The 15,638-nt window shown below is 43.0% G+C and overlaps 1 protein-coding gene and 1 non-coding gene across 3 annotated transcripts in view; both read right to left on the reverse strand.

The window, feature by feature from the left end:
* Positions 1-1,797: 1,797 nt before the first annotated feature.
* TEKT3 (tektin 3) overlaps positions 1,798-15,638 on the reverse strand; it is a 60,700-nt gene continuing 46,859 nt past the window's right edge. For both annotated transcript variants that reach the window (XM_025864213.2, XM_073881512.1), the window contains 3 exons: positions 13,158-13,380; positions 9,704-9,858; positions 1,798-2,126 (listed from right to left, as the gene is read on the reverse strand). In XM_025864213.2, coding sequence (XP_025719998.1) covers positions 1,910-2,126; positions 9,704-9,858; positions 13,158-13,380 — 595 coding nt within the window. In that variant the 3' untranslated portion in view covers positions 1,798-1,909. The remainder of the gene's footprint in view (positions 2,127-9,703; positions 9,859-13,157; positions 13,381-15,638) is intronic.
* LOC112817323 (U6 spliceosomal RNA) lies at positions 14,203-14,306 on the reverse strand. Its single transcript, XR_003206363.2, has one exon. It is a non-coding gene; the product is annotated as a U6 spliceosomal RNA (small nuclear RNA).

Consider the following 15,638-nt stretch of genomic DNA (forward strand, 5'->3'; position numbering starts at 1 on the left):
CCATAATGGAAACATTTGTACACTTCACCCTCTGTACTTTAAAAACCATAAACAAAATGTAAGGGCGAGTGCTGTATAAAGAATTCATGTTTGGTACCTATGGCGAAAGTGTCCTGTGGTTGATATACAGGGAATTCTCACCAATAAATGGAAAAAAAAAAAAAGATAAATACTCAGGGGAAATAGGCAAATAACAAAAACAAGCAATTAACAGAAAAAATTCAAAGGCCCAGGGAACAATGCTCTACATCATTAGGGTCCAAAGAACAAGATGTTAAAGCAATTAAGATCATTTTTGTAGTGTTGAATGGTAAAAAACAAAAAAAAATCAGAAAGAGTTATCAAAGATGCAGAAAGACACACCCTCTCATAGACTGCTGGCAGGAGTACAAAATAACACAATTTTCAGGAGGGCAGTATGACCACACACTGTAAAAACGCTTTTTTAAAAAAAAATTGGTTATAGAACATTCTAGAACCTCCATGCAATGGTATGTCAAAAAGCCATTAAAATGAAGTTGTGAGAAGATGTTTAATGACATGGAAAATGTACATATGCTTAAGTGGAGAAGAATAAATGGGTTGAGGTGAATGAGGCACTGACAACGGTATCGGACACATAATAGGTGCTTTATTTGGAATGATTCCGATTTTGAGAGGAGCACCAGTGTATAAATACAGAAATAAAAATCTATGCATATCAAAATACCTAGTTAGTTTAGAAATATAGAAGACATTTATTTTCTTCTTTTGTTGTCTGTATTTTCTCAAGTTCCCACAAGCAATATGAATTGGTTTTTGGAAGTAGGAAGGAAAGATTTTCAAAAATGATGCTGTGGATAAACAGCCAGTGACATATTTATATATGTAAATAACCATAAACATTACATACTACCCACATGTGTAGATAAATATTATATGCACATAGAGGTCAAAGCAAAGGGATTGAGAGCACAGAAAATGAAATGTTGACAAACCTCAGTGACCATTTCTGGGTGTTATGATAACGTGTGCTTTTTAGGAGTTGGTATGTGTGTGTGTTCTCCATTTCCAAAATATGTCATGCAAATGTTTTTCATTTATAATGAAGAAAAAGTTAGTTTAAACAATAACCCCTGGGAAACCACAGGACCTCCTGGAATTTAAGCAATGCCCCATTTTGCAACCCATCTAGGGTCAACCCCTCTGTCATCCTGGACCCCTTTGCACTCAGTTCCCACGGAAAGAGTTACCAAGTCCTGTTGGTTGGTTAGAATATGTTTTGCATCTCTCCTTTCTTTGTTTCTACTGCCATCACTCTAATATCATTGCTCGATCGCAATTTCATAAGACCATTTTCCTGCTCGGAGATGTCTGTCAGCTCTCCCCAACTCCTTGACCTGGAGTTGAAAGCCTCCCCATGTTATAGACCCTGCATTATGAATCACAATCAAACCAGTCCCCTCATTATTGTTCCAAGTACACTGTGTATTTGTTTCACCCTTGTTTTTGCTCCGACTACCCCCAACCACTACATACCCAAGGGCCTTTCTCCTTTCCTCTGGGTTTCCTCTGAGGCAGAGCTGAAAATCCACCCTATTTGTGATTCCTGCCCCCACCACCTAGAGGAAATACATTTCTCCTTTCCAGCCATTTCATGTTACACAGAGAACAACAAGAATAATACAAATAATCTTCTTTTTACCTTCTCTATTAGACTGATTATATTTCTTTATATCCTTCCCATAGCTCAGAAGCCTAGCAAATAGTAGAAAATGAAGGTTTGGACGTAAACAAAACACTCTCCAAGACAGGACGCTGTTTACATTTCTATCAACACAATCCTTTAATAAGTGGAGATACTAGCACTCCGTTTAAATTAGCTGCCACAGGGCGGTGGTTCCACTTTGCTGGCTCCTGGCGGGGTCCCCTAACAGAAGCCTTCCAGCCGGAGGGTGTTGGGGAAGGTCTTGCGCATGCTCATGCATTTTTCTTGGTCAATGTACAGGGAGTTGGCTTTGACAGCCAGGTCATGCTCCAGGGTGGCCTTGGTGTGGACCAGCGACTGCAGGGTGTCCTCCGCGTCCCTCAGGCGCTGCTGCAAGGTCTGGATGGTGCTGTCCACCTCGTCCACCTCGTTGACAAGGCTGCATGAGGAAAGAAGCATCAGGTTAGGTTAGCAGAAGTCACACTCTGCAGGCTGGTTATGCGCTGAATTAAGGGCCTGCAGGGTTATTGAAGTCCTATTGGAAGCTGCCGGGCTGAGTGCACACGGAGCCCCCAGAGGCACACGGGTCATCCCAATGTCAGAACAAACATGCAGAGGAAGCACTCCTGGGCTTCCTTGTGGTTCTAGAATCAGGCCAGCGCCACTCCCATTTGCAACACCCAGATTCCAAAATGCAAACTAAGCACATTTTAGGGACACCATCAAATTTACCATCAAGTTTTCATACACACACACACATTAAGTTACGATATTTTTTAAAAAGGGAAAACTTGTAAACATGTGACATTTTTTTAAATAGTAAAAATGGGAAAAATCAAAGCTTAGCTGGACTTTCTTACATTTTTATCAGCGGAATTATTTTCACTGTTAGGAAGAGGGGGACACCCAAGTTTACTCAGTGGCTAGAATTCAGCACAATAGCGGTGGGAGGGGTTAGTTAATGGGACACTCCTGAAATTATAATGCCCCTGCCTCCCAGCAACATCCCAAGGCAATGCCTCAAGTTTCCAGACTAAATATATTTGTAATTGTCGAAAACGTAATAGAACAGGATAAGGCTTGAAATCAGCTATATAAATGGTGAAACCGGTTGTAGTTCTAATAGTTCTAATTACCCTGTGATGATTTAAAAAAAAAAAAAGACACATTTTTTTCATTAAGACACAAAAAATTCATTTCATTGGAAAAACCTATAACATCTCCTCAAATTATATTAGTCAATACTGTCTGAATTTTCATTTCCCTGATTATTAGCAAACCTCCCCTAGGTGTCTATTGGCCTTGTTGCTTGTTGCATTTCTTCTGTGAACTGCTTCTCTCCTTTGCTCCCTTTCTGCTGAGGTATTACTATTTATCTGACTCATTTGCAAAGAGCTCTTTGCATATTAGGCATATTGATTTTTTTTTTTTTTGGTCTGCTTTGCTTCTGGCAAATGTTTTCCCTAATTCGTTTTTTGCCTTTTTAATTTTGGTTATGATGTTTTTATTATATGTAAGATTTCAGTTTTTTTTACAGTAAGCCAAATCTTTCTCTTTCTTTGTGATTTCTTCCATTGTGTTTATATTTAGAAAGTCTTTCTCTTCCTGGGGAGCAATTAAGCAGGGGCTCCTTTACCCACTGATTTGGCCAATTACATTGAGGAGAGATGACTATGTGGTCACTTAAGAAAAAAATTAGGGAACAGTTTATAAAAAGACAATAATAATAATAGCAACACATTTATTAACTACTTTATTACATATATACTACATGCATACTATCATGTATATGTATATATTATTCTAAGTACTTTACACGATCAGACGATTTGATCCTCATAACAAGACCATGAAGTAGATACTGTGATCATCCCCATTTTACAGATGACAAAACTGAGGTATAAGAAATGTAGGTAACTCTCCTTACAGTTTTGCATGGAACTACCCATCAGCTGCTTTTAATGACCGTGCTGCTCCCCTGCCTAACTCTGATCAGCTAAAAACACAACTCAAATTTATCAAATTGTAACTAGTGATTCAATATTAAGGTCTTCTTTATTTGGGAATCCATTTATCAGCAGACTGGAGGTGCATGGAATTAATTAAAATATATAGTAATACAGGGGTGCCTGGCTTGCTCATTCAGTAGAGCATGCGACTCTCAATCTCAGGGTCATGAGTTCAAACCCCACGTTGGGTGTAGAGCCTACTTAAAAAAAAAAAACAAACAAACATAAAACATACAGTAATGTAAAGAGAACAGTGGCCACATAAAGATATGTGTGTCCTTAGGGATAGAAAGGGTTTTCACCAGCACAGAAGAATATCCAGGCCATGTTAAAATTATTATTAAACCAAGGCAACAGTCTAGCTTCACAGAACTCTGCAGCTGGAAAATAAATGTGAGAGGTCATCAAGCCCAGCTTCCTTGTTTCACAGACAAGGAAACTGAGCTGGGGGACTGATGAGCTGCCCTCCCCACAGGCACGCGGCCCACATGTGTTTATAAGCTTCGCACAGTTATCCAGGAAACTAAAAAGGAAATAAGGAGTCTCACTGGCCATAATAAGGAACTGGGTCCCATTTCCTGCCCCTACCGTCTCAGCTCCCTGCAAGCAAAGGACAGAAGCAGAGACCTGGGATGTTGGCTTCAGCATCCAGGACCCCCTTGGGTAAGACCATTTCTATTTGTAATTCCCACCGTGTAGGGTGGCCAGGTTAATACACAGGATGCCCAGTTAAATTTGAATTTCAGATACATGTGCAATTGTTTTAGTGTAAGTATTTTTTTAATTGTGATCAAAGACACAACAGAGAATTTACCGTCTTAACCATTTTTGGGTGAACAGTTCCAGCAGCATTCCCTGCATTCACACTGATGTGCAACCATCACCACCGTCCATGCCCGGAACTCCTTACCTTGCAAAACTAAAACTCGGTCCTCATGATACACCGACTCCCCATACCCCTGAGCCCCTGGCAGTCACCATTCTACTTTCTGTCTTTCTGAATATCTGGGATATATTTATACTGAAAACCCTTCATGGTTTAGCTGAAACTCAGATTTTACTGGCCATCCTGAGTTTCGATTTGCAAAATCGGCCAACCCCACCAGAGGGGCCCATGTAGTGCCCGGCACGAAGTGGGCTCTCACAGAATATTAAGATGGTACCAAAGCAACAATTTTTCTACCCCAAACCCTCCATGCTCTCTTCTTCCTAGAGGACAAACGGCACATTTTTAAGGAGATGCACCAAATCAGAAGCCCCTGTTCAGGCTGAGTGGAGGGGAGACGAGAGCAGGGAAGGGGGTTCTCATTTCGGACTCCAATAGAGATCTGTATTCGTTGAATTCATTTTAACATCAGAAAGCATCTCAATCTTACTTGTGAAATTGAACAAGAAAACTTGCAGGGAAAAATACGGTGAAACGTGTGACATAGAAGAATAAAGGAATAATTTCTTTGCAGTGTTATCTTGTGTTGAGTAGTAGTCCGAGAAAACAAGAGGAAACAGCATTCATACCTAATGATAACCTATGCTCTGGCCACATGATGCAATGCATGCAAGCAAGACTTGAGAAAAAAAGAGAATTGCCGTGGGGGAAGAAACTCACAATATGGTGTTGATTTGAAAAGTCAAGATAGGGGTTAAGCGGTTAAGCGACTTTCTTCGGCTCAGGTCATGATCCCGGAGTCCCAGGATCGAGTCCCGCATCGGGCTCCCTGCTCAGCAGGGAGTCTGCTTCTCCCTCTGACCCTCCTCCCTCTCATGCTCTCTGTTTCTCATTCTCTCTCTCTCTCTCAAATAAATAAATAAAATCTTTTTTAAAAGAAGAAAACGTCAAGATAGGGGCGCCTGGGTGGCTCAGTCAGTTAAGCGTCTGACTTCAGCTCAGGTCATGATCTCAGGGTCCTGGGATGGAGCCCCCATCAGGCTCCCTCTGCCCCTGCCCTCCCCTCCCCTCCCCTCCCCCACTCATGCGCCCATGCTCTCTCGCTCTCTCTTTCTCAAATAAATAATCTTTAAAAAAATAAAATAAAGACAAAGTCAGGACAGAAAATCCCATAGGCAGCATGATCACAATTTTGTTAACATGCCTGGTGGCAAATACAAAAAAACGCTAACCTCGGTTATCCCTCGATGGCACAAAGAATAAAGATGGGTTTTATTTTTTACTTCCTTTTTCTGATTTTTTTCTATCACGAACAGATGCTACTTTTAAAGCCAGAAAGAATGCGGTAAATATTTTGCCAAAAGGAAACACAATTTTGAGGGACTTAAACTCTCTTTGGCCTTTAGAGACCAACACCACAACAGGGCAACAGGGCAAATTTATCTGCTCTGCCATGGCCACCCATACCAGCCCGGAGGGGTCTGCTCCCAAGACACCTGCAGGCAGCCCCAAAGGGGCAAGGTGCTCACAAAAGGCTCACAGAAGCAACAATAAGCTGTGAAGATCCACACAATACATTTCCCTTCATCTTAGAAGCTGCACTGTTAAGAAAACAGAAAGACTTTCCATGGGGCAGGGGAAGGAACTGAAACCTAAGTGCCTAAAGTTTCCTTTGGTCTCCGATTGGTAAACACAAAATCGGAGAACCGATCTAAAAGCCCATTTCTGTTGTTGCTTCGATCAAGGTGGATTAAAAAGAAAGTCTCTTGGAAGATCCCAGGGTATAAAGTATCACTAGCAAAGAAACAGGTACTTGGGGTGGTTGCCGCAACGGTACCAGGGACGGGGTTTATGGAAGTAGGGTTGTGTATAATCGCACCGGACCTGCCTCTCCACCTTCCCCGGCACTACTCCGCTGGCTTCAGAAGGAACCCTGAGCCCAGAGGCAGGAAACGGAGCACAATGATCTATGAGTCCTTACTCCTAGCTGACAAACACTAGTCTAGTGGAAAATTTATCCCGGTAGAGAACTTTTGAAAATACAGATGTTGAAAGATCAATGATTTTTTTTTTTTTCTATTTTTGGGGGAAAGGGAAAAGATCTACAAAATGCAGACTGCTAGTACCCTTCCTCCTGCTGCTGCGTGAATACGGCTGGGAGGTCCTGTGCTCCCCTCCCCTTGTGCCCTTAGAAACACATTCTCACCCATCAAGGCCACATCTCTGCCTCGGCTTCCTTGTTCTTGGCAGATCATAGAGAACTGTTCTGCTGAAACCCCTCATTTTGGGGGAAAATTACAGAACTGAAAAAAAACGTTTTGCATTCAAATACAAATGAAGCTACCGTCATTTTTGGGGTTTTTTGTTGTTGTTGTTTTTTGGGGGTTTCCCCCCCCAAATGTGCCAAGATTATTGAAGCAAAGCAGAACCTGGTGTGGCCTGCCACCAAAAATGCCAAAAATGGTTAGAATTGCTTTTGAAAGGACCCGTTCAGAACACTGTAAATGAAAATAAAAGTCTCGAAATGAAAACTGCTGTTTATCTCTGTCCTCGCTCCCCTGAGCCCGGGGTCTTCTTGGCAACAATACTTGAACAAGAAATCCTTACAGAAACAAAAGTCGGTTTTGTCCTAAAGTCAATAAGGGGGCAGAGGAAATGGACATAGTATGGATTCCATAGGAAGCAAAGGGAAAGTAAATTCATGTAGCTGGGAAGGGGGGAAAAAAGTAAAAATAAGTCGGCTTCTGTGGAGCAGCCTTCAATGCCTATTGTCTGATAACTCCAATGTCAGATTAGACCACTACTCAAAACCCTTTTATTTTTTTTAAGGATTTTATTTATTTATTTGACAGAGAGAGACACAGCAAGAGCAGGAACACAAGCAGGCGGAGTGGGAGAGGGAGAAGCAGGCTTCCCGCCGAGCAGGGAGCCCGATGCTGGGCTCGATCCCAGGACCCCGGGATCATGACCCGAGCCGAAGGCAGATGCTTAACGACTGAGCCACCCAGCCACCCCTGCTCAAAACCATTTTAAAAAACAGCCCTGGGCTTGTCCAATGCCAGTCTGAACAATTGATGGATCCCCGTCTCTACTTCTGGTGACTCTGCAGAAATTCAGAGAATAAAACTTCGCTCAATTTCCCCTAATATGATTTGCAGAAAGCCACAATTCGTGATCTAATTCCAACTGGCCAGATGGCCGCGTACTCACTGGCACGCTCTTCGGAAGCACGTGGACACCGCAGACGGGCCTCTGGAGTGGAGGACAGCTAATCCTAAATAATGAACGGGCTGTGAAGGAAGAGGGGTTCTCTGGAACCCACTTGGGGAAATGTGTAGCCAGCATGGGTGCATACCCATATGGCTATGGTCCAGACAACAGCTCTACAAGGAGAAGTGCAGCTCATTCGTCGGCAATCCAACACAGACAACATGCATGCTGTATGGGTAGGGCGTTTTGCTGTAAAGATCTCCTCTGTGACCCTCAGTTTCATCCTCTGTGAGAGAGAGATGGGGATACAGTACCTGCTTTGCTGACTCACTCCATAAGGGCCTTGAGGAGGTTGGATGGGACTGGGCGCACGATAGGGGGATGATAAAAGCACCATACGTGGAAAGATGGGGGAAGCAGAAGCAAACGGTTGGTTTGGTTGGATAGGGCTCTGCAGTGAGGCAGGCAAGGACTCAAACCATGCCTCTACTGACCACGTCACGCAACACGCTTCTGCCTCAGTTTCCTTATTTGTGAAATGCAGATGATGAATGAGGTCGTGTAAGGGGCTGAGGATGGGGCTCAGCACAGAATGAGATCCATATACGGCAGCCTACTCTACTCCTGCCACTTCACCATCTTTCTTGTCTTCATCGTTGTTGGCCCAACAAGGATCTCCCTTACGCTCCAAGAAATCCACACTTGCTTCCTTCGCAGGGCTCAAAGCTGCTTTATCCCTAGGATCAATCCTTTGTGATGATGAGGGAATCCCATCATGGAACCAGGTAGGAGACGGAGACTAGTGGCATTTCCCCACGGCACCAGAAAGGAATTTGGAGTTCAAGTGCAGCCCCCTTGTTCCTCTAGTTGCTATAAATTTGATTTGCTTCTGCACAGAGCATTTCATGCCCTGAGAAAAGCCATGGAGAAATCCAGGAAGAAAAGACAAGCTGACAGGTATTGGGAAATTGGAAATGAAGCCAGAACGTCGGGAGCGGGGGGGGGGGGGGGGGGGGGGGGGGGCCGAGGGGGGAGTTTTGCCCAATTCCTGAGGAGCCCATCCTAAAAGGAACTTTGAACAAAGTTAAAATCATCATCATAATAAAAGATGCCTAGTGTTGGGTGGATGAATGGTAGCATGGGAGTCTTATGGCCATGTCTATGGGGGGATGTGCTTGATGAAGGTCAGCTGTTTTCGATTTCCACTGAGAACAGAACAAACTGAAGTGACCCTCAAGGTGTCCTAGGGAACCATGAGGATGGTCTTAATGGGGAGAGTAGATATTAAGTGCCCAAAAAGCCCAATGAGAACAAATGGGTGGGAACAAACAGAAAGGGGTCAGTGGAGCTGGTACCACAAGTCCCTATTCTGGTGAGTCCCAGGAGCTGAAAACCACACAGCAAGCAATGCACTCTGCTGCTTTTAAGAGGGAATTCTGGAAACTCCAGACCCCAGGGAAACGCAGAGGAACCCAGAGGCCGCATTGGCCCCACTGAATGAAGCTTCACGTTTATATCACTTTTTTTTTTCGTATATGGTGTTATCATTTCCCTTTTTTTTAAATTGTGGTAAAATGTACATAACACAAAAAATTTACCATCTCAACTGTTTTTCAGTGTACACTTTGGTGGCATTAAGGTCTTTCAAACTGTCGTGTGTCTATCACCACCAACCATCTCCAGAACTTATGCATCCTCCCCAACCGAAACTCTATGCCCATTATTAATAATTATTAACACTTCCGAAGAAGGCTCCTACACAATGACTCTTACTGTGCTCTTCCATATGACCGGTGTGAAAGCAGAAGGAAGCGCCTTGGTAAAGAGCATGGAGCCGCCATGGGGCTGGTGGGTTGCCCCAAGGAGCACCCTGAGCTTGCCCTTCCTGCCCAGGGCCCACTTCCGCCTCACCGTAGCTGAGCCATGTCCCGACAAAGCTCTATGTTGGGTCTCCTGGTGCGCTCATCCAGTCTGGTTTGAGCCACCTTCAGGAAGGCAGACTTGTCCTTGATGGCCTTCTTGATGGATTCTATGGTCATTTCAGTCTGGAAGATCTCCTGCAGGGTCTGTGTGAAGAGAAGCAAATGTTTGAGGCCTCTTGCATTTAAGGCCTGAGGCCCACCTTGCCCTCTCCCGTGGGGAGGTGGTTTCTCTGAGGGCCTTTCTCCCTCCACCCCAGCCCTGTCCCCGGGAATCTGTGGAGAGCTGACTGTGTGTGTCTCTTCCCAACTCCAGGTGAAATCTGCCAGGCGGAGAGTATTTACACACAGAAATGAGCAAATACAACAAATCGGAGCCTCCTTCCCACACACAGCCCCCAGATCACCAATTGTTAAATAATTACCAGCACATATGTGTGTGTAACTCTGAAAAAAAGTGAGGCCATGAGGTTTGAATGGCCCTTACATCCCTCCTCACATCAGTATGTCCTGCCTCTTTATCTTCTTACTAGTGTCATAGAGATGTTTTCCTGCTCGTAAGAAGCAAACCAAGTTCAAGTCTCTGAGTGTCTCCCTTACAAGGGAGGAAGCACTGGGCAGTTTTGGAGTCCTGATTTTATATTCTTTTTTTCCTAAAGGAAAAAAAACTGCATAAACCCAGATCCCTCCCTGGTCTCCTTTCCTATGCTCTGACAATTCTTCTTTCTTCTACGACTTTGACTTCTGCACTTGCAATTCTCCACATCGGTCCACCACTCCCCCCTTCCTCAGCCACCTTCCTGTGTCCTAGAGACACACCCCAGTGTCACCCAAATTCTTGTAAAACCTCGTGTCTTGACCACCACGCTCTCACCCAGTCCCACCTGGGCATTCTCCAGCTGGTACCCTCCAACCCCCACCCCCCACCCCGCCACGGTCCCTGCTCCATGCATTCCACAACGGTCCTGCTCACGCCCTGCACTCCGACCAGCTCATCTGGAGGCCCCTATATTCCTGGACCCAGTGGCCCTCGTGAAACTGTACTCTCAAAGTCAACAATAACCCTCCCCAATGTCTCCCTCTCTTTGAAACCCTTGCCCTGTTTTGTCTCCTCTGGCCAGCTGCTGTCCTAATTCCTTGCCTCTCTCTGTAGCTGCTCCTCACCACTTCCCAGTGCAAGGCTCTGTCTTGAGCCACTTCTCTGCTCCGTCCTTTCTCCCCTGCAGAGCTCTCATGGATTCTATGGTCATTTGTAACCTCATGGATTCAGCACTTGCATAATCCAGGAGCCCTGAAATCTGTCACTTAAGCTTTGACCTCCCTCCCAAGCCTTCAACAATCTGTTGAAGATCATTGCACTGTTCCTATCGCCGAAGCCACCCTCAGGGGTTCCCTGCCCCCTGAAGCCATCCCTGTCTCTCCCCAGTGGAAATAACTCTTCCTTCTGCTAAACTTAACGTTTTATCTGCAGCTGCAAGGAGTTCTTTCTGCACCTTTCTGGTCCTTTCTACTTTCATGTCTTGTCTCACTCTAAGATACAAGATGTCAGGGCCAGCGTGTTGTTCATGTGTGCATACCCCAAAGCGCCCAGCACGGTACCTCCAATGTAGCTGTGCTAACCTGAATGCTATCCTCCTGCCCACCCCCAGGAAAGTTTCTGTGCTGAAGTCCTAAACACCACCCCCACAGTATCTTAGAATATGACTGTATTTGGAGATGGATCCTTTGAAAGAAGTAATTATGCTAAAATGAGATCATTAGGGTACATCCTAGTGCAATAGGACTGGTGTCCTTATAAGAAGGGGAGATTAGAAATGCAAGTAAAATAATAAGGATTACAGAAAAGTTTAGCTTCACCACATAAATTATTGGGAAACCAACTAAACTTTTGATAGCTTTAGTTTTTAATGTGCTGTGGGTGGACTCTATTTTGCACATTTATTAAATGGTTTATGTGTATAAATTTTCTGGTATTCAGGTACATACATATGTTTCATATATTGTTATACTTGTCATAAAGATTTAGTAAAATATAAGTATATATTATAAAAAAAGAAGAAGAAGAAGAAGGGGAGATTAGGACGCAGGCACGCCTGGAGGGAAGAGCAAGTGAAGACAAAGGGAAATGGCCGTCTCAAGCCAAGGAGATAGACCTCAGAGGAGACCAACCCTGCTGACACCTTGATCTTGGACTTCTAGCTTCCAGAATTGTGGGGGGAAAACAATGACTTTTGTTGTTTTTTTTGTTGTTCCCCAGGGAACTAATGCAGAAGTAAATAAAAATTTGTTGAACAAAGGGACTCCATCAGGTCAGCCTTCTAGAAGCCTTTAGAATAGCTTCGTACTGCCCAGTGGATACCTTCCCATCAATGTCTCTACAGCTTGGCTCCAGGCTGCCTTTGCAAGCTTCTCTCCCAGGACACACGCCCTCCATTTATAGATCCGAACTCAACCTCTGACTGGCTACCTCCTGAGGCTTTTTTCGAGATGTCGTCCCCCCGCCCCGAAGGTTCACCTCTTTCTCCAAACCCCAACAACACTTTCTGCATCTGTTATCTGGCAACCGCAATCTGTGATTTTCTATTGTAGTTACTAATTGTTCATGAGCTTGTCCTACGTATGCACATCTTCACAAATATAAGCTTCCTGGGACCAAAACTGCATATTATACTTCTCTCTGCCCTTCTCTCTGTCGTCCAATAAGTATTTGTTGCTCAAAGAAGACACCATGAGAAAGGGAGTTAAATTGCTGCAGTCTGAGAAAACATGGCGCCCTCAATTGGATAATACCGCCTTCCAGCACACATGGCCAACTGTGTCAGGTTCTTAAAATAAGAAATGAAAACCTATAGGCAGCATAATCCACAGAAATAATACGAGCTCCAAGACCAATGCTAAATAAAGAGCTCCTTGTTTATCTTGAAACACTCAAATTCTGCTTAAATCCTTCATTTTATTGTCATTGTAAAATGCTTATGCCTAGAGCACTTTAAAAAGTTCAATATCAGAAACACTTTGAACTACCTAATAGTTTCCTGTATTTGGTTTTGTATTCCAGAGAAAGGTCTTGAAATAACTTAACAGAAAACATTCCTACCATATGTTCTAATAATAAATTCACTTCCTAGTTACATACAGTGATTCATTAAACTTTAATCATAATATTTTTGTTTCTATTAAATACTAGGAACCTTTCAGTGCATATTGCATTCTTTGTATTCCAAACCCCCCCCCCCCGAGTGGATTCCAATTTCATTTTGACACCTGCCTACCTGGCTAAAATAAATGGTGTGCTTTGTACTGTTTTTAAGTTTTCTTAGTCTATATACCCAGGAGTTCATGCGTCTTATGGCGTCTCTCCAGGAGTGGTGAGAGATTTGTGATCCCAGAGCCCCCTGCTCTATCTATCCAGGTCGGCTAAGGGGTCCCACTGGCACTTGATTTACCTTTGCTAAGTGAATCTGAATCTTATTTTTAGCATCTGCAGTCTCAGCAATGCGATTGGTGAAAGACAAGTTCACTTTGTTGAACTGATTCCACATCTCATTGGCAGTCACAACCAAGAGATTTTGAATGTCGTCTCTTAGCTTGGCAGAGGCTGCTCGTTCACTTTGGGAACGGAGGATATTGTCATCTGTAAATTTGGCCCAGGACTCAGGCACTGAGACCCTGGAAAAAAAAGTAGAACCATACAATGGTGACAATGATGAATCAGCCTAGACAGACTGTAAGCGATCATTCATTTTGTGAAAGGGGGAAACCCCCATCACTGAATCCTGGTTTATTGCATAAAGTATAAACATCAGAGGAAAGCTTATTTAAAACTTTTCTTAATTGTTCCTTACTTTTCTGCTTAGTTTCTGTAAATCCAGAGCATACACTAAGTCCTCTGCCAATCAGCAGGGAGGGGAGGCAGGGGCAGGGAATGGGTGAAGGATATGGGTATTTTGGGCTCATAAGAAATGTGTCTCACTGGCCCGATAAGCATATGAGAAAATATCCAACCTCAGGAGTAATCAAAGGAGTACTAAGGAAAACAGCAACCTACTAATAACCCTTCATCAGAATAGCAAAGACTGAAGAGAATGATAATTTTCTGGTGAATGAAACATGAATTTTCATGTTTTTAAAGGTTACTCTCATATCCTGCAGGCAGGAATGTTGAATTAGTAGAACCATGATAGAGGACAACATACACCAAGACCCTATCAAATGTGTATAACCCAGAAATTCCATTTATGGAAATTTTTACTGCGATATAATTGGCATATAACATGCATTATTTTCAGATAGGTAAACAACATAATAATTTGATACATGTCTACATTGCGAATTGATTGTCACAATAAATTTCGTTAACATCCATCACCATACATAGTTATTTTTTCTTCAATCAAAACTGTTACGTTCTACTCTCTTAATAACTTTCAAAATATACAACTCAGTATCATTAACTATAGTCACAAAGCTCTACTTTACATCTCTAGGACTAAAAATAAGGAGTGCTTCGTGAATTTGTGTGACATCCTTGCCCAAGACCCATGCTCATCTTCTCTGCATCATTCCAATGTTAGCGTATGTGCTAAAGCAAGCAATATAGAAATTTAACATAAGGAAATAATGCACCCAAAAGTGTATACGTGAGGATATTAATTTTCATCAATATTTATGACTATCCTTAAAAAACTGAAAACAGTCTAAGTGTCCAAAAGTAAAGAAAAAGTTGAGTAAATTATGGTACATTTAAATAAGTAATCCATATAGCATGCAAACTTATGTTGCAGAATTTTTTCACAATGTTTTTGATACATCATGAAATGAAAAGTCAGACAGACTATATAAACAGTATGTGTGTAATGCCATTCTTTAAAAATATAAATCTCTATGTACATGTGTGGAACAATATTAGAAGGGCTAACAGTTAACATTGGGCATGGTGGATTTACAGGTGGCATTTCTTTGCTTGTTGATATAATGGGATATCAAATAAGACTCTTACTGTTGACTAGAGGTGTTAGCTCGGGCCACAGCGACCCAAAATAACACCCTACATGCTCCATACCCTGACATTCCATGAAGGCTGGCTAAAAATTCATGCTGGAAATAGAGAAGGCCCTTGATGGATGGCAAGGTGCTCAGTGTGTGTGGCTTGATCACAGCACACTCCCCGGCCCAGAAGGAAAAGAGGAAGATGATTCCTGCTCACCTCAAACCAAGTAAGAGGCATTTCAAGCAGACCACATAGGACATAGAGTCTGAATCTGATTCACACCTGAAGAATCTAAAAATCAAAGTTGGCACATGCTGCTCTATTACAGGAATGCTAAGAGATGGGGCTGCTTTGGGGGTGACCAGCCCCACAAAAGAGAATCCATGTGGGGGTTACTTTAAAAGGGGGAGGGGGCGTAAGCATGGGAAAGAGAACAAGGGAACTCTTTGAGGTGACAAAAATAGTCTTCATCTCAACCGTGGTCATGGTTACATAGGCATAGAAATTTGTCAAAACTCACCAAAATGTACGCTTAGACCAAATGCATTTTGGTGTAGGTGAATTTCACCTCAATCTATCAGGCTGATTTTTTTTTAAGGGAATGGCTAGAAAAACACCATGAACCCAAGACTGCATCCAGGGACCTGGCAAAGAAACCATTGATGAAGCCAGTTTAATAAGCAGTGGTAATAAAATGTGAAGTTCTTTTTCAGCTTGTGCCCCGCAGAATCCAGGGCATCCAACACATTGGCAACACTTTATTTTCTTTTTTTTTTTATTTTTTAATTTTTTATTGTTATGTTAATCACCATATATTACATCATTAGTTTTTGGTGCAGTGTTCCATGATTCATTGTTTGTTCATAACACCCAGTGCTCCATGCAGAACGTGCCCTCCTCAATACCCATCACCAGGATAACCCATCCCCCTCCCCCC

The sequence above is a fragment of the Callorhinus ursinus genome, unplaced genomic scaffold (assembly GCF_003265705.2).
Source record: "Callorhinus ursinus isolate GAN/ISIS: 27379988/994484 unplaced genomic scaffold, GSC_fseal_2.0 scaffold43, whole genome shotgun sequence".
NCBI classification, from domain to species: domain Eukaryota; kingdom Metazoa; phylum Chordata; class Mammalia; order Carnivora; family Otariidae; genus Callorhinus; species Callorhinus ursinus.